Below are 18,355 nucleotides of genomic sequence, written 5' to 3' on the forward strand. Positions count from 1 at the left end.
TATATATATGTATATATATATGTGTATGTGTGTATATATATGTGTGTATATATATGCTCCACAGTGCATAAGAGGTAGCAGTTCATTACCACTGGGGACAGAGGAAAAGAGAGCTTGACAGCAGGGTATTGTGAGAAGAATATTTCAGGTTGATGGCAAATAGTAGGGGAAATACATAAATGTGTAATAATACCTATCCTGTAAATAATATATAGGAGATTTATTATTGTGCCCTATAAGGACTAGCTATTATTATGAGTCGCTGAGAGCAACAGAACAGTGTAAACCTAAAGGATGGGCCAAGGGTTTAAATGTTACAGAAGAGTGGCTAGGATTTCAAAGCTCAGTGCATGTGGCAGAGGCATGGTGGAGGGTGTGCCCAGGTTCATATATTGCATTAAATGTGAGAAACCCTGGACTATGAACCAAGAAAATGCAAAAGCCAGAAGTGATGGAGGAAATGAGACACAATAATGAAGACATTGAGAGGAGAGTGTGGGCCTAGAGTGAAGCTTTTCACGCCAGTACGTCTTTTGAAGGCCCAGCTCTCTTCTCTCTCAGGGGCTCCTTCATCTGTCATAGAGTCCACAGCTTTTAAGGGCCAACATTTGAAGTCAGCCTGGTTCTCTTGTTTGAGCTGGATAGAACATTTTAGAGCACTGTCTATTCTTAAAGAGGAAGTTTAAAAATAAAAGAACCTTGAAGAGGAAAAAATGTAGACACTCAATCTAACCTTTTCATTTTACCAGCCAAAGCTAAATAGAATGCAGGTTACCTGTTTTTCAGTCAGGCACCATCATTTCCTAATTGCTATAAAATTTATTATTGTTGTTGTTATTATTATTATTTACCATAAGAAGCTTCCTGTATTCTTTTAATATAACAAAAACACAATTCACAAGCATTATAAAACCCATGGTGTCTGACTATTAAAAAACTTAAGTGGCGCACACTTGTCCCAGCTACCGGGGAGTCTGAGGAGGGAGGATCACGTGAGCCCAGGGGATCAAGGTTGTGGAGAGCTATGATTGTGCCATTGCACTCCAGCCTGGGTGACAGGGCAAAACCCTGTCTCTAAATTTTTTTTTTTTTTTTAACTAACCTGGTTTTATTACAGAGATTCCAGAGACAGCTACACGTAAAAGGGTGATATGCCCCAGATTAGCTACCCAGGGAGGCGGCATGCCAACTTAGGTGGTGTCACCACTACTAAAAATTCCCCAAGGCAATCAAAACTGAGAACCTCCTAGGAGCTTAGCATTTTGCAAAAGCAACATAAAACACTTAAACAAGTCACAGTTGTGTTGGAATGGGAAGGCCTGGAAATATAAACCAAACAGTGTATTGTCTAAATTGATAGAGATTACAATTGTCTGAAAGAAAAAGTTGACTTTTAACTAGAGTTCGGAGTAGGTTTACAGAAGAAACTCTTAAATTGGGTTCCAGTGGATTTGTCAATGCTTTGGAAGCTGATGGGGTGGGAGGGTTGGAGCGGGCATAAAAAGTCATGTTGGTGTGCTCTGCTCAAGTCTCCATTCTGTTTCTTCTCCCTCTTTTCAATGCCGTGTCCCATTATTTCACTATGGGCTTCCCTTTATCCAGGATCAATATGCCACCTCCTGGTTGTCTTTTACCTACTTCTCCACCTCACTATGGAATCTTCTCTGGGTAGCTCCTGTGCTTGGGATCTTTCACTGGCACTTTTCTGATGCCTTGATTCCAGCTTTACTCCTAAAACTTAAAGGCTGAGGGGCCACACCAGGACAGTGGTAGGGATGGGAATGGGGGTCTTGTAACATACTGCATAAACTACACGAAACTCAACATATTTGCAAGACTCAGTTCACATCCATGAGGATCTCATGCTTCTGCCTCCTGCTCCCCTAGCACACGTGATTATCTCTATTTGGAAATGTCTGGCATTTTTGGTGAAGTGAATGGTTCAATAACTTTCTCCATCAGAACAAAAGCTCTTTAAGGTTAGGGATGGGATCATATCCACCTGTCTTGTCCTAGTCCCCACCATCCCTTATCTAGACAATTGCTACAGTTTCCTACACACTCTCCTAACCTCTTGCAGTCTATTTTTCATAAAACAGCTAGAGAACTTTGAGATGTAAGTCACAAAATAGAACATGTCGCTCCTTCGCATTGTTTTTGAAATAAAGTTCAACCCCCTTACCAGGGTTGACAAGGCCCTGCAATGATCTGGTCCCGTCAAAAATTCTTCAGCCTTAACACATGCTATTCTTCTGTATACTCACTGCATTCTAGCCATTGTGGTTTCTATGCATCAAATTTTTTTCGGTCCCAGGACTGTGCACATCCTTTCTTCTGGGTAGAATGCCCCTTGATTTGTATAATTAGCACCTTCTTCATCATTTAGGTCTTAGTATAACGACTACCTTCTTAGAGAAGCTCTGCTTCTTCATCCTATAAAAAAGTAAAATTCCTTACCCTGTTATTTTTTGAGTAATCCGTGTTTTAGTCTGTTAAAGTACTTATCACAATTTATCATTATTTTATTTACAGTCATGTGTCACATCACAATGTTTCAGTCACGGATAGAGCACAAATGTATCTGGCCCCATAATATTATAAAAGAGCTGAAACATTTCTATTAACTAGTGATATCACAGCCATCATAACTTGTAATGCAGGACATTACCTTTTCTATGTTTAGATATGTTAGATACACAAATATATTTCATTGTGTTGTAATTTCCTACAGTATTCAGTAGAGTAACATGCTGTACAGGTTTGTGTCCTAGGAGCAACAGGCTATACCATATAGCCTGGGTGTGTAGTTGGCTATAACCATCTAGGTTTGTGTAAGTACATTCTATGATATTCCCACGATGATGAAATCACCTAACTACACATTTCTCAGAATGTTTCACTGTTGTGAAGTGACCCATGACTGTATTTTCCTATATACTTGATATTTTTGTGCATCTGCCCATGAGAATGTAGTGTAAGATCAAAGGATGTAGGAATGGGTTCTATCCAGTGTAGTACCCACTACACTAGTGGATGTCAATATGTATTTGTTAGATTAATATCTCAAGAACAAGCACCTTTCTCAGACACATAGAAGACGCTCAATATAAATGTTGAACTGAAGGTTACTGGCAAATGTAACATGATCAGATGTAAAGAGGAGCAAAACAGAGGTCTGGCTCAAACACCATACTTCCAGAGTGCATAACAGGTAGCAGTTGATTACCACTGGGGACAGAAGAAAAGAGAGCTTGACAGCAGGGTATTGTGAGAAGGACATTTCAGGTTGACAGCACAGAGTAGGGGAAATACATAAATGTGCGGGAATATTCAGTGGTCTGGGATGACTACAGAGTAGAATATAATGAAGAAAAGAGTGGAAGGGAAAGATGGAAAGTTGGACTGGGATTGAATTATGAAAGTGCCAGAATGTTATGCTAAGGAATCTAGATTTTAAAATGTGAGGGCAAATTGAAGTCCAGGGCATGTTAGAAAACTAGAGGTCATAAAGTTTACCTAATTTACCAAGATTTCCTAGAGGATCTAGAATTGGAATCCAGATCTGCCTCTCTGTAAAGTTCAAGCACTTTCCATGACACCATACTGTTTCTTTCCACCCGCACAATGCAAATGAATTCTTATGAAACTGCTGTTTCTATTCAGGGCTAAATGCTTCAGAAAAAAGATTTAATCTTTGGGATAATGCTATTTTGGGTTTTCTCCTACTTCTTGGGAAAAAAGGGTTTTTTTTCCCCTAGCTAATTAAGTGTGGTATTGTTCTTCCAGGGAAATCAGTGATGCATCGCCTGCTGCTATCAAATGTCAGGGTTAGAGTTCCTGATTTATTGCATGTGCCCGCAAAGCTTGGTGCAGAGAATCAGACACATTTCCCAAAAGTGAGACATATTGGGAAGTCCCCGTTTACCTTCCTGGTATACAGCCCCATATGTTTGCTTTTTAGTCCTGAAAATCAATAACTGAACTCTCATTGATGTCTAGGCCATTGTAGTAAACAAAGAAGGAGGGAGGCTTCTGAGAGCTGAGAGGAAATTGTCATTTGAAGTGGTGCAAGCACAGCCTGGGGCTGAGCCTTGGCCTACATCCTGCCCAAGTGGAGGAGCAGTGCCCCATTTAACATCTGGTAGAAGTAAAGGATGCAACTCTTGCCACAATGACTTATTTCCTTGTATTTGATACTGTCAATCCTTGAGAAATGTTTTCTTTTGTTCTCCCTGAGCAAAGGCTGGAAAAATTCCAAATTTACCTGGAGACCACACATAGCTCACATCCTGCTGTGTGGTTGAATATCTGTCCCCCAGTAGGAAACAGTTCTTCTAAAGCCTGTTGTCAACAATACCTTCCAGATGTTAGCATTTTACAGTTTAAGGAACTTAAAATAGCCTTCAAACTTTTTGCCAGTTTCTCTCATATCCAATCTATTCTTTTACTCTGCCTCCCAAGCTTGCTTTCTAGAATAGCAATCTGATCGGCTTAAGTACCTGAACTACCTCTTCTCCCCCATCAACTACAGAGTAAATTCTGGTCTTCAGAGTAACAAGAAACACACTTTAGTTCTCAGCGTATCCATGCACTTTCATTTATCTCTCCTTCTCTCTCAAAGCTGCAGTAGGGGTGAAGATGTGTGATACATTTTCTCTTCCATCATAAGGGTCACAACCAACACTCCTATAATAAAAGGTTAATAAGAGAAAAACATAACAAATTTATTTAATCCAAGTTTTACATGAAATGGGAGTCTTCAGAAATGAAGACCCAAAGACCTAGGGGAAACTGTCTGTTTTTATGCCGGAGTTCGATGAAGAATGGATAGCCTGTAGCCATGTAGATTAGACAAAAAGATATGAGTTAGTGGTAATGGACTCAGGGGGAAACACAGCAAGGCCTGTCCAGATTCTTCTTGATCTCTCTCTCTGTGTAGCATTCTTTCCTCCTGAGTATGGGGCAGGACTCTTCCACAATGAGGGTCTTCAAGGGAGAAGGGAGACAGTGGCCTTTCTAGGTTTTACGGCTTACTTCGGGGAAGAGGAGTTCTAGTTTCTATGACCCATCTTGGGGAAGAGGAATTGTGGTTTCTGTGACTTGTTTTTGTGAAGAAAGAGTAGTAAGAGGCAGAGGGCAGGAGATGGTCAGGAAGAGACTTGGCTGCTTCTGAGGACTTCCAGTCTCCTTTAGTTCCAAGTACTTAGCATGCCAAAGCACCATACTTTGGCATACAGTTTCCTGAGCTCTAACACTGCAATCATGCTAAACTCCTCTATGGCCTTCAAACATTGCACTTGCTTTTATTCTTTATGGTTCTGATGACCTAGAGGTCAATAGCAAAGACCCTGGAGTCAAACTGAGATGGCATCACATGACCACCATTTAATCAATGTGTAAGCTCAGGTAAGTACTAAAGTCCTCTATGCTTCATCTGCAAAATAAGAATCATTGAAGAACGTTCTCTCGGGATGGATCATGAGGAATAAGTGAATTAATTGGCATAAAGTGCTTAAACCAGTGCCTTGCTCAGTTAGTGACCAATAAAATAATCTGCTATTACTCTACCCACTATTGTGATGCTCCTCTCTTCTTTGTACAACGACTGCATCTCTAGTTTCCATTTTAGGGTCTCCTTGTGAAAAACCACTCCAGATTCAAAAGGTTGAGTTTAATCTCTATCTTCTGTGCTTTCCTGGAGTTTTGTAAAGTAAATCTTCACTTGACATCATGGATAGGTTCTTGGAAACTACAACTTCAAATGAAACGACATAACTAAACCAATTTTTTTCCCATCAACGTTATAATGAAATGACATTGATGATTATGAAATGACATGATGGCATTCAAGGACCTGCTGTACATTGTTTCACTTAAAGTCACAGTTTTCAATAACCTACTGAGGACATTGAGGACTTACTATATAATAATAAATATATATATAATTGACGAAACAGGATTCAAACTGCTAACTCTGCTAACTGGTCTCCCTGCTTCCACACTCTGCCCACTCATCTCAGTCTTTCTTTCACAAGAATCAGAATGATCAGATGATGCCCCTCCTCTGCTTCTGTTTCTTCCGTGGATTTCCACTGCACTCTGATAAAGTCCAGCCTCTTGACCACAGCCTACAAATCCTTGCAGGATCTATCGTCTACCTTTCCATCTCCTTTTATGCTACTTTCATCTTGTTCTCAATTCTCCCGCTGGCCCCCTCTTGTTCTTTCCCAATTTTTTTTAATTTTTATGTTTGTGTATATTTATGGGTTATAAGTGAAATTTTTTTACATGCATAGATTGTATAGTGGTAAAATCAGGGTTTTTAGGGTATTCATCACCTGAATGATGTACATTGTACCCCTTAAGTAGTTTCTCACCATCTGCTGACTTCTTGCCCCTCATCCTTCTGGGATCCATTGTTTATCATTCCACACTCTATGTCTATGTGTACACATTATTTAGCTCCTACTTATAAGTGATAACATGCAATATTTGTCTTTCTGTGTCTGATTTGTTTTACTTATGATAATGGCCCCCAGTTCTATCTAAGTTGCTGCAAAAGGTATGATTTCATTCTTTTTTATGGCTATGTTCTTTCCCAATTTAGATAAAGAACACTGGCACTTGCTCTTACTTCTATTTGGAATACTAATTCCTAGGCTTCTTGCGTTGCTTTCTCCTTCTCACCCATCAAATCTCATTTGAGATACCACCTCTTCAAAGAGGCCTTTCCTGACCACCTTGGCTAAATTAGCCCTTCACCATCTGATTACTGTCTAGCACATCACCTGCCCATTTTATTCATGGTACAGGTCAAAATCTGGAATCACCTGATTTGTTTGTTTTCTGACTCCTTCTACTGGGATGAAACTCTACTACAGTGGAGATTTTGTCTGCTTGTTCACCATGCTAAATACAGTTCTTCAAAGAGTACCTGACACAAACTAGGTAGTCAAAAGATATTTCTTAAACAAATGCATAAATAAAAAGTAGATCTTTTGAGAGTAAATCTCTTCCACACTACCAGAGTCATTCAGGAATGACAAATCACAGAATAACAGAATTTGATGCTTTGTGCATATCAGAGAAAGAAAGTGGAAGGTTGTCAAGGTATCATGATGTACCAGTCCTCGCCTCCTCAAACACAATCTGCAAGTCCCACAGTGAAAAAATAAGTTAACTCATGTGAAGCATTTTACAAACACTTTTTAAAAAGTTTTAAAACTCCTAGGAAAGCAAGATTTAATAGTCAAAGAAGTGAGTAAATATGAAATGCCTGAACAGAGTAATGAGCTAAGCACAAAGTTAGAGACCTGGTTTTAATAGGGAACCACCACATTGAGGTCTGCAGCAACTCCTGCTTTCACGGAGCAAGAAATTGGGCAAGTGAACACTCCCTGAATAAAATATGTAAAATTAATTTTGGCTTATGTTCTATACTGTGTATAATAGAATGATAAAAATTATTTGATTAGCACTTCACTTTGTAGTTTAGAAATATCTCTATTTACATAGTTTATCTCATTTGAAAAGATGGTTGAGTGATAGGGTAGCATGGTGGACAATCCACATAACTGAGTATCGAGACACCTGTATTTGGACCCAGCTCTGTTAGTGAGAAGCTGTAACCTCAGCAAGCCACTTTCTCTTTCTGGGTCTCTATTTCCTTTTTGATGAAATAAGGGTGTTAGGCTACATTGCCTTTAAAGTCCCATTTTGTGTTTAAAGTCCCATCTATTGCAGTGATTTATATTTAACTCATGACAAATCAGGCTTCTCTTATTCTAAGTCCAAGAGATAAAGCTCTTATTGTGGAATTTCAGGCATCAGTAAACCTTTTCGGGTCCTCACTTAATGTTCCTAAAATCAATCTGTTTGAGTGATCACTCTTTTAGGTGTCCATGTAAACAAAGAAGGCTGTGGTCTTTCTTTGAGTGACCTTCTTTCCCTTTTAATTAGTCTGTCCTCTTTAATGTCAGTTCCAACTGATTCCTCTCCCTGGTCCATCTTCCTTGGTCTAAGGGCCTCCCTAATTTCACATTGCACTGCAGTTCCTTCCACACCACCATCAAGAATGGCTGTCAACATTCACTTGTTCTATGTTATAATTCAAGGAAGAGTTGCCCAGTATCTACTCTAATAAATGTCTTTCTATCTTTATGGGCGGCTAGAGGCTTTTTCCTATAATTTAAATGCATCTTCTGTAGATTATGGTCCCTCCACCACCTTACATTTGTCTGCTGTCTCCTTGCTCTGCTAGTCATGGAAGGTGTTGGTAGTGGGAGCAGTGTGGGATGTTCAAGGGCACGTATTGGGTCGGGCCATGTATGGGCATTGCTTTGTGACATTCTTTCTATATTTTTGGTATTTTGCATTTCACTGGAACCTAACTATTTTTCATCTCTTCCACCTAAACCACTTGATGCCTCTGTTTTTTAAATATAAAGTACAGCTCACTGTAGCCTATGTTCAGGAACCTATCTGCTTTCAAAATGAAAGCTGTTTTGGTCAGATCTAGCAATTAATTCTCTTCTTCCACTTACAGCTTTCCTCTGTAACTCTGGTGTAGGTATTTGATATATGGCCATAAGATGTGAAACACCTGAATGATTCTCTCCATGCAGGCGTTTCAGTTTATGATATTGTATGTAAAAGATACTAATTGTCCAGGTGTTCAGAAACACCTATAGGGCTTAATATTCTTAACGAATCGTTTTAAGGCTGGTGATATGCAAAGCAAACTACGTATTTTTCTGCCTGCTCTGTCTCTTTTTCTCTACATCCCTCTTTCTTTATCTTTTGAAATATCAGTCTGGAGACTTAGAATTACATAAGACATAAACCCATTTGATATTAGAATTGCTGTGTATATTTGCTCACCTACTCCCTCCTTTGGTCCTCAAGCTGCTGGTTTAGACTTTTTACAGGACACAGGCATGTAAAGGAGAAACTGTCAGTGCTAGGCTGAATTCTGTTGTTACTAAGATTTCTAGAAAAGTATTCCTCAGTCAGGTTGATTACGGATATAGCAAATCTATTTTTCCTAGGGTAGTTTCTCTATGCAGCCGGGCTTATAACTGTCTGTCATCCAGCTATTTCTCTCCACCTTCTTGTTTGCATAACAACCAAGGCAACTTCTGCAAATCACTGCGTGGAGACGATGATCCTGCCAGCTCCCTTTTGGAAATCGTGAGGATCAGATCTTGGACCATGTATCATATGATGCTTCTAATCCAAAAGAGGAAGGGCACTGGGAGTCAGCTCCTAAGTAAGCTTCAGAATTCCTGCTGGTACTTTTCCTTCCAGGAAGCAACTTTCCTTGATATTGTTTTTACAGAAATATGAATGAATACTATATTTTGCAGCATTATACACTTTTTTCCTTTTCTAGAAATTCTAAACCTCTGACATTGGTAGAGACATTGAGTACATTTTTTTCCATATCCCTACTTTGCTGAAGGATTTTCTCCGCTCGTTCACTTAGCATTGCTGATGCGTCAGTCTTTTCCTTCTCATCTCTTTCAGGGGCTGGAGAGGCAGAGGGAGACAGAGGAGCTGGTACTGCAGAGCTGTCGTCTGATTGGCTGGACCGTCGTAGCTGGGCTATAAAAGAGACCCCTACAGGCTTAGGAGGAAGACGCTCAGAGGATTCTGACAATATCTTTACCGGAGAAGAGGCAAAGTACGCTCAAAGCCGAAGCCACAGCTCCTCCTGCCGCATTTCTTTCCTGCTTGCGAATCCCAAGCTGTTAAATAAGATGTGCAAAGGGCTTGCGGGTCTGCCGGCTTCTTGCTTAAGGAGGTAAGATTGCTTTCAGTCATTAACCGTATTAAACTTTTGGATAGACTTTCTCAGTTATTTACATGTTGTACTTACTAACCTAGTTCTGTGCAATTAGAAACAGTGTGGTCAGGAGAGCACGACTTTCTAACTTTCCTCCAAGACTAGCTAGATACTGTGACTTAAGACATGTTCTCCCCAAATTTCAGTCCTTATGTGTTGTTTCATGTGACCTCAGTTTTGAGAACTGTTCTTTAAGCCAGGTCTAAGCAAGCTAGTTTTAATTAAGAAGTGAGATGAGGCTTGAGGCTATGTATAGTGGTCTGCAATATCTCCATCTGTGATTACTGCTGTTATTTAAGCATCCCTGGAGTACATAGAAGCCTGGGTCTGGGCTTTCTGATTGTATGCTACATCTTGTTTCAGGAAAGGTACCCCAGAATGAGGTTTGGCTCCATCATCAGAAAGGCACTATGCTTTCTGTGTAGTGCTGCAGTATCTTTCACTCTCTATGTTCTTATAAGCAAATGTTACAATGAGATATGAGTTCCAAAGCCAGATCTTCCTTATCTCTCTGCCCCATCTCTAGTTCTTAAAGTGTCTTATATGAGTGTGGTTGAGAAGTATTGATCTTTACAAATCAGTTAACAGTTTTGTAGATCTCACCTTAAAGATATTGTTTTGTTAATATACTCTCTTGATTTTTTTTAAAAGACCTTACAGACATACAGCTATTCATTTGTTTTTCGTTTGTTCAAAAAAGGTATAAACAAATGCATTCAGAGAATGATCGTATATTAGTCAGTTGAAAATTAAACACAAAATGAGTGCATATTACATTACTTAATCTCGCAGTTAAAGGTAAAAAGTCAATCTAAAGGTATACTACCTGCTTTCTTATCGCGCTGCAAATAGAAATTAACCCAAATTTTATTTTGGAAATAGTCTCAGAAAACATAATTTTTTATGTACTATTAAAACATTTACTTTTCAAATATTCTGTCATTCAAGAGTATGGAAGTATCTATGGCTTCTTTAAAATGAAGCAGGAGGGTCTGGCAGAGAGTATCTATGAAATAAGTTCCTCTGACCTTCACGCTTAATTTTCTGAATGGAGTGGAGCAAATTACTTCAAGCTTCAGTTAACTTACATATGAAATGAACCATACAAAAATACAAGAGTGTCAGGAGAAAGTTATGCCCTGGTAAATATTTTGCAAAACAGATAAAAGGTAATACTAGAGCTCTGTCCTCAAAGAGTTAAGCAGCTAATCTAAGGAGGTAAACTCTATGTCAGCAGAATGAACTGCTCTTCCCTTTCCTCACCAGTAAATTGCAAATCGTCTAGTCCAACATCTTTGCCACCAGTGCCTGAGGCTCCAGAGGAGCCATCGCCTGCTCAAGGTCACATAGGTTGGTGGGTGAATTAGGACCAAATCTAGATTTCCTGACTCCAATAACTTCTGAAGTCATTTTGGTTTTTATATTTATGCTTTTTTTTTTTTAATAAGAATACTTGCTAAGCACACTTAGCCCCTGCATTGATCAATAACTCTCAGATCTCAGGTGGATCCAGCACATAGAAATATGAATTCATTTCTATTTGGACTTCATGATATACTTATATTATCACCTTGGAATCACCCTAACATTCAGGATTATATCCTGTTATCATCAAAAAGGATGTTGCATCCCCTGAACAGTCATCAGTCAGGGAAGCAGAGGAAGGAAAGTAATCTTGCAAGGAAGAGAAAATACTATTTAAGGGGCAGTCAGAGAACATAATGGAATTCAAACTTTCTGGGAAAACCTACATACATAAATGTATTAGGGGCTATGTTAAATGTCTTTCTATCTTTGAGGCTTTATTTTCCCCACTCCAAATAGACACATTTAGTTATTCATTTCTCTTAAAATGGTATTTCTATTTTTAAATTATTTCTTGGCCTTTTTAATAAAAGAGATGCAAGCAAGAGGATATTTAATAAAAAGTAAGAGAGTTGAGCTTAAGGCTTATTAAAAGACCCCCTTTTTCTAGTTAGTCAGGAGCCCTATTGTGCCAGGCTACCTATTAAATGGTGGCAATAAACTGGAAGCTCAGTGATGACTCTAGCCTGTTTCTCCTAATAGCTTTTAAGCCTCAAATGCCCTTTAGAGTGTGTATGTCCTTTAAAGTAGCGTTAAAAAGGAAAGCAGGAGCAGCAGATACTGTCTGGAAAGAAGCCTCAAGGGGCTGAGGTTTCAGCTTGGGCATTTGCTTTCACCGTCCCATGTTCCATTTCCCTCTGCTGGGGCTGCGCACCTCAGTGTATTCTTCCTCTATACCTCATAGCAGGAACTGCGTGGCCCCCACGTACATGACTGGAACTGAATAGACTTTTACTTTCCCAAGGTGCTTCTACAGTTCCCTCTGCCAGCAGGGGAACAGATGGAAATAGCAATCACCTGCCAGAAGGTGGCGTGCAGCAAGGATATGCATCTTTTGCCGCTACTGCTTTCCAACTCCTAAAAATTACTCAGAGATCACTCATGTTTTCAGTGATTCAGGTTCTACTGAAGATACCAAAGGTATTCTGTTGGTCAAAATGACAGGCATATAAAGGCTTCTGAGGTTTCTGAGGTAAACTGAAGGGTCAGAATTCCAGTTGTGAATGAAAGAACTACTAGTGTTACGACTCTGCCTCAAGGTTTTGTAGCAAGTCGTAGGGAACCAAAAGAGGAATCTTGTTTCCCTGAGAGTTCATGCCAACTCCAACTCCCATTCCCTAAACTGTCTCTGAGCCATAGACTAGTAATGGACTCTTCAAGCTCTATCATTAGGTATCTTTTAAGGAAAGCTGGTTATCACTATTTATTCATTTTTTTCTCTTCTGTGCAGTGCAAAAGATATGAAACATAGGCTAGGTTTCCTGCTGCAAAAATCTGATTCCTGTGAACATAATTCTTCCCACAACAAGAAGGACAAAGTGGTTATTTGCCAGAGGTAAGAGAAAAGGCCTTGGTGAAGATCTACTGAGTATTAACTATCTGATGATAGAGATGTTCTGTAAGAGGGAAGTTGTGCTCCTAGTGAAGCCAGATTTGGATCAAGATAGCCTCCATTTTCATGGAGATCTTAACTACATTTGAAATGTCTATACATTTAGTGAAAAACTGCCCTCATCAATAACATATTTTGTCATAATGATGGAAAATAAAATCTCTGCTTTTATTCGGCATCTTAGATTTCTTACCCCAATTTTTTTTCGTGACATTCCAATTATTCTGTTTCTCTCTATTTTTTCTAGGGTAAGCCAAGAGGAAGTCAAGAAATGGGCTGAATCACTGGAAAACCTGATTAATCATGAATGTAAGTCTGACAGCAACCTGGGATGAGGTACTCTGGATAAGACAAGTTATATTATGCTGGTCTAATAGAAACTGCAGCAAGGCCTGGCTTCTTTCTGATGTTCAGACTCAGGAGACTCTTTAGGTCTTAAATTCAGTCTGTTTATAATTTTAATATGCCCTAGAACCTTGTGATATACAATGAAAAGTTTAAGCAGGAACCATGTGGAAAACCATCTCTCTCATCACAAGGAAAAAGGGAAGAGAGAGAAAAAAAAATGATAAATATCGATGCCTTCTTGCAAAGTCAATCTCAGTTTCTCTTTCCCAAATTGACCTTGGTAATTGATAGCTGCATAGGTATTTCAGAAACAAAATACTTTCTTGAAAGAGGCTTCCAACTTGGGTTAGAATCATTAGGTAGAACTGGGATCCACTAGATATCAAACACAGATTAGGTTTACCTGACTCCTAAGTGACTTGAAAAAAGTGGGGGAAAAAGGAATGGCTTGAACCTATGCTTTATCCCCCAAGTACCTCAGCTTTATGTGAAATATCATATCCAAGAGGCTAGCCAGTGTGATGACAACTATGGTCCTTTCTCCTGTATCATAGGTGGGCTGGCAGCTTTCAAAGCTTTCTTGAAGTCTGAATATAGTGAGGAGAATATTGACTTCTGGATCAGCTGTGAAGAATATAAGAAAATCAAATCACCATCTAAACTAAGTCCCAAGGCCAAAAAGATCTATAATGAATTCATCTCAGTCCAGGCAACCAAAGAGGTAGGTTTTTTATGGATAAATAAAAATTGTACATATTTGTGGAGTATGTGTGATATTTTGATACATGCATAAAATGTGTAATGATCAAATCAGGGCAATTGGTATATACATATCTCAAACATTTATTATTTCTATGTGTTGAGAACATTCCATATCTCCTCTTCTAGCTATTTTAAAATATACAATAAACTATTGATAACTATAATCACCCTAATGTGCTATCAAACACTAGAACCTATTTCTTCTACCCAACTTTCTATCTATTCCTTCTACCCATTAGCCAACCTGACCAAAAAGGTAAGCTTTTATGGCAGAGAAATCTTTTATGGCAGAGAAATCTCTGGATCTTAGTGAAGGTTCCTAGAATATTGGAGTTGACTATCATAACCTTGACAACTCCAAATAAATCAGTTTTTAAAAAAATCTCTTCTATCCAGGTGACTTACCATAACCTTCCTTCATGAAATTTTCTAATGAATCTCCCCAATTTGTTAGACAGAACGGATCTTGCCCTGCCCACTCTAGAGCAGAATGAACCTTTTATACTCTCGCACATGTGCCAAGGAGGAGCCTAATGTCACTTTTTTTTTGCTTCTGAAATACGGAGGGTGCACAGTCACTTACAGGTCACTACAAAGCATAGAGCCTTGCATCCTCAACAGGGATATAGGTCTAATGAAGCCTTGGCCTTTGCCCCTCAGGTGAACCTGGATTCTTGCACCAGGGAAGAGACAAGCCGGAACATGCTAGAGCCTACAATAACCTGCTTTGATGAGGCTCAGAAGAAGATTTTCAACCTGATGGAGAAGGATTCCTACCGCCGCTTCCTCAAGTCTCGATTCTATCTTGATTTGGTCAACCCTTCCAGCTGTGGGGCAGAGAAGCAGAAAGGAGCCAAGAGTTCTGCAGACTGTGCTTCCCTGGTCCCTCAGTGTGCCTAATTCTCACCTGAAGGCAGAGGGATCAAATGCCAAGACTCTATGCTCTGGAAAACCTGAGGCCAAATATTGATCTGTATTAAGCTCCAGTGCTTTATCCACATTGTAGCCTAATATTCATGCTGCCTGCCATGTGTGAGTCACTTCCACGCATAAACTAGATATAGCTGTTGGTGTTTGAGTGTTCATCAGGGTGGGACCCCATTCCAGTTCAATTTTCCTAAGTTTCTTTGAGGGTTCCATGGGAACAAATCTCTAAATAAAGGCCTGGTAGGTCTGGATTTTCAAAGATTGTTGGCAGTTTCCTCCTCCCAACAGTTTTACCTTGGGATGGTTGGTTAGTGCATGTCACGTGACATCCACATGCACATGTATTCTGTTGGTCAGCACGTTCTCCAGACCCTAGATATTTAGATGAGGTTGATCTATGGTATGCGCTTGCGTGTATGTCTATGTCTATATATAATATATATATTATATTATATATATTACTCAAGTTGGAATATAATATATATTATGTATATATTATATATAGACATAGACATACACACATATACATTATTTCTGTACATAGATGTCTGTGTATACATATGTATGTGTGAGTGTATGTATACACACACACACACTTTTGCAAGAGTGATGGGAAAGACCCTAGGTGCTCATAACTAGAGTATGTGTATGTACTTACATGCATGTTTTCATCTCTGTTCTTTCATACTACATTTGAACAGGGCAAAATGAATTAACTGCCATGTAGGCTAAGAAAGAAATGCTAACCTGTGGAAAACTGATTTTGTAAAATTCCATGGATCTTGCTGGAGAAGCATCCAAGGAACTTCATGCTTGGTTTGACCACTGACAGCCTCCACCTTGAGCACTATTCTAAGGAGCAAATAGCTTAGCTCCTTTGAGCTGGTTTTCACTGATTGCACATTTGAGCTCCTAAGCTGCCAGCCTTCCCTTCTTTTCCTGGGTGCTCAGGGCATGCTTATTAGCAGCTGGGTTGGTATGGAGTTGGCAGACAGGATGTTCAACTGAATGAAGAAATGCAGTTAAGGCCTTGCCAGCAACACCTGCCATAAGTTACTGGCTGAGCGAGGGCACAGAAGTTAAAGGTTACTGTTTTTATCCTCTATCCTCTTTTCCTCTCCTGATCAAGGTGCTCTTCTCATTTTTTTCCTGAGAACCTTAACCATCAGATGAGGCTCCTTAGTTTATTGTGGTTGGTTGTTTTTCTTTATAATGGCTCTGGGCTATATGCCTATATTTATAAACCAGCAGCAGGGGAAAGATCACAGTTTATAAGAGGGAAACAAGTTTTCACAATTTGGAAAGCCCACATAAGTGTTCTCTTTTAAGGTAGAATCTTGTCAATTTCATTCCAAACATCAGGTCTAACAGAGACTGGAGGCATTTCTTTTTAGACTCTGAGACTAAATGAGAGGAAAAGGAAAGAAAAAAATGATTGTCTAACCAATTGTTAGAATTACTGTTTGAAACTTTTCAAGGCACATTGAAATACTTGAAAACTTCTCATTTGTGTTATTTATGATGTTATTTTGTACGTGTTATTATTATTATATTGTTTTATAAATGGAGGTGCAGGATATCACCTGAATTATTAATGAATGCCCAGGAAGTAATTTTCTTCTCATTCTTCTAAAACGACTGCCTTTGAAAGTGCACACACATGCATCCACATATACTGCATTCGTTGCTCCAGTATAAATTACATGCATGAGCACCTTTCTGACTTTTAAGCCAATATAATGGGCTGCAAAATGAAGACACCAGAGTGTGTGCATACAAATCTCACTGTATTAAAGATGTAAGTTTTCTAATTGTACCCTTCTTGTCTCTTTGGCAATCTTGCCCTTAATATCCCTGGAGTTCCTCATCAGTGTCATTTTCTGTTATACGCAGTTCCACAGTTTTGTCTCTAGTTGACTTCAAATGTTTAACTTTATTGGTCTTGCCCTAAATAATTGTCATGACTTTCAGATTGTATCTGAACTCACAGACTGCTGTCTTACTAATAGGTCTGGAAGGTCATTCTGAATGAGAAGTAAATTATTTTATGTAATACATTTTTGAGTGTGTTTTTCAGTTGTATTTCCCTGTTATTTCATCACCATTTCCGATGGTGAGCTTGCCTGCTCATGCTCCCTGGACAGAATACTCCTTCCTTTTGCATGCCTGTTTCTATCATGTGCTTGACAGGCCTCAAAGCTGATGCTTCCAGTGAAACACATGCATCTTAATAATAAGGGTAAATAAACTCTCCATACAAAACTATTTGCTTGGAAACACATTAATGATCCACAGAGACACGCTATGAGAAACATCAGGGTATAGGGTGACTTTAGAAAAATACTCATACTAAGTCTTTAATCCTTCCTATGCCAGTGAACTCTGGGAAAGAAAGGACAAACTGAATATTGTTTATTCTTTAGTTCATGCCACTGCTCTGCTTGACTCAACTCATGGAACCAAGGCAATCTTAGCTTCAGAGACTGCTAAACAGACTAAGTGATTTGCTTGCAGATTCTCTATCGATTTTCAATGGATAGAGTTCACCTTCTAGAGCCATTCTTTTATTTCCAGTTAACTGCCTGTTTGAGAGATGGTTAGCAGTGGGAAATTGAGAGAGTTGAAAGGAGCTGTAGATTCTTACCCAAACTTCAAAATCCTTCCCTCCCTTTTGTTAATTCTCTTTCCTGGAAAAGAGGTCATAGAACGTTCACATCCTTAGTAATAGGCCCTGCGCTGTGTCTGTTATGTCATGAGACTCCCATTTCCTGACCTTTCTTTCCCATTGGAAGAGTAGTAGTTACAAGATGTTAAGGACAGATGATCTTCAACACTTTTGAGTAATAGATCCTTTTAAGGATCTGGTAAAAACTACGGACCGAACTGTCTTTTAAGAAAAAATTAAAGGAGGAGTCTAAATCTAAGTTTTGTGTGTTTTGGGGGGAAACTCTCAGAATCTCCCCTCAAAACACACAAAACTATCATTCTTCTCTTATACTATAGGTGTGTCAGACTCTCACTGAGTCTGTATAGTTGCTGCTCCCTGTATTTGATAATATCTATCAAGAACTGCAGGGTAATTCAAAGTCACTGCTATTAGCAGCAAGTGTGAGCAGTGTTGGTGTGAGCACCTCCCTCATTCTTTCTTTCTTCTTTACAGTTGTCTGTTAAAGAAATAAAAAAAAATTGGCTGACCCTTTTTCTGAAGATAATGTATATCAAGGACCACCTTTTGAAAAACACTTGTTATTGCTTGTTCTGTGAATGGTCTTTATATGAGTAACACACTTAATTCTCACAACAAACTTAAGATATATATGCCAATCACAAGCATTTCCCCTGAAAATTTTTATAGATGGGGAAACTGAGGCACAGAGACATAACTTGCCAAGGTGCCTCAGGCTGTATTCTGGCACTCCATGTTAATAATGCATAGATTTTTAAAGTTGGAAATGTGATTACAGAAGTATGAAAGAGGAAAGGGGAAGGAAAATAAA

The 18,355-nt window shown here is 39.1% G+C and overlaps 1 protein-coding gene across 1 annotated transcript; it reads left to right on the top strand.

Annotated features, from left to right (window-relative positions):
- The first annotated feature begins 8,852 nt into the window (after window positions 1-8,852).
- Window positions 8,853-17,121, top strand: RGS4 (regulator of G-protein signaling 4). Its single transcript, XM_011972879.1, has 7 exons — window positions 8,853-9,268; window positions 9,526-9,802; window positions 12,660-12,764; window positions 13,069-13,130; window positions 13,724-13,890; window positions 14,592-15,304; window positions 15,372-17,121. Exons 1-6 carry the CDS (start codon window positions 9,211-9,213, stop codon window positions 14,829-14,831), a joined length of 909 nt encoding a protein of 302 aa, XP_011828269.1. The 5' UTR covers window positions 8,853-9,210; the 3' UTR covers window positions 14,832-15,304; window positions 15,372-17,121.
- The last annotated feature ends 1,234 nt before the right edge of the window (window positions 17,122-18,355 follow it).

Source organism: Mandrillus leucophaeus, unplaced genomic scaffold (genome assembly GCF_000951045.1).
Source record: "Mandrillus leucophaeus isolate KB7577 unplaced genomic scaffold, Mleu.le_1.0 Scaffold1312, whole genome shotgun sequence".
NCBI lineage: Eukaryota > Metazoa > Chordata > Mammalia > Primates > Cercopithecidae > Mandrillus > Mandrillus leucophaeus.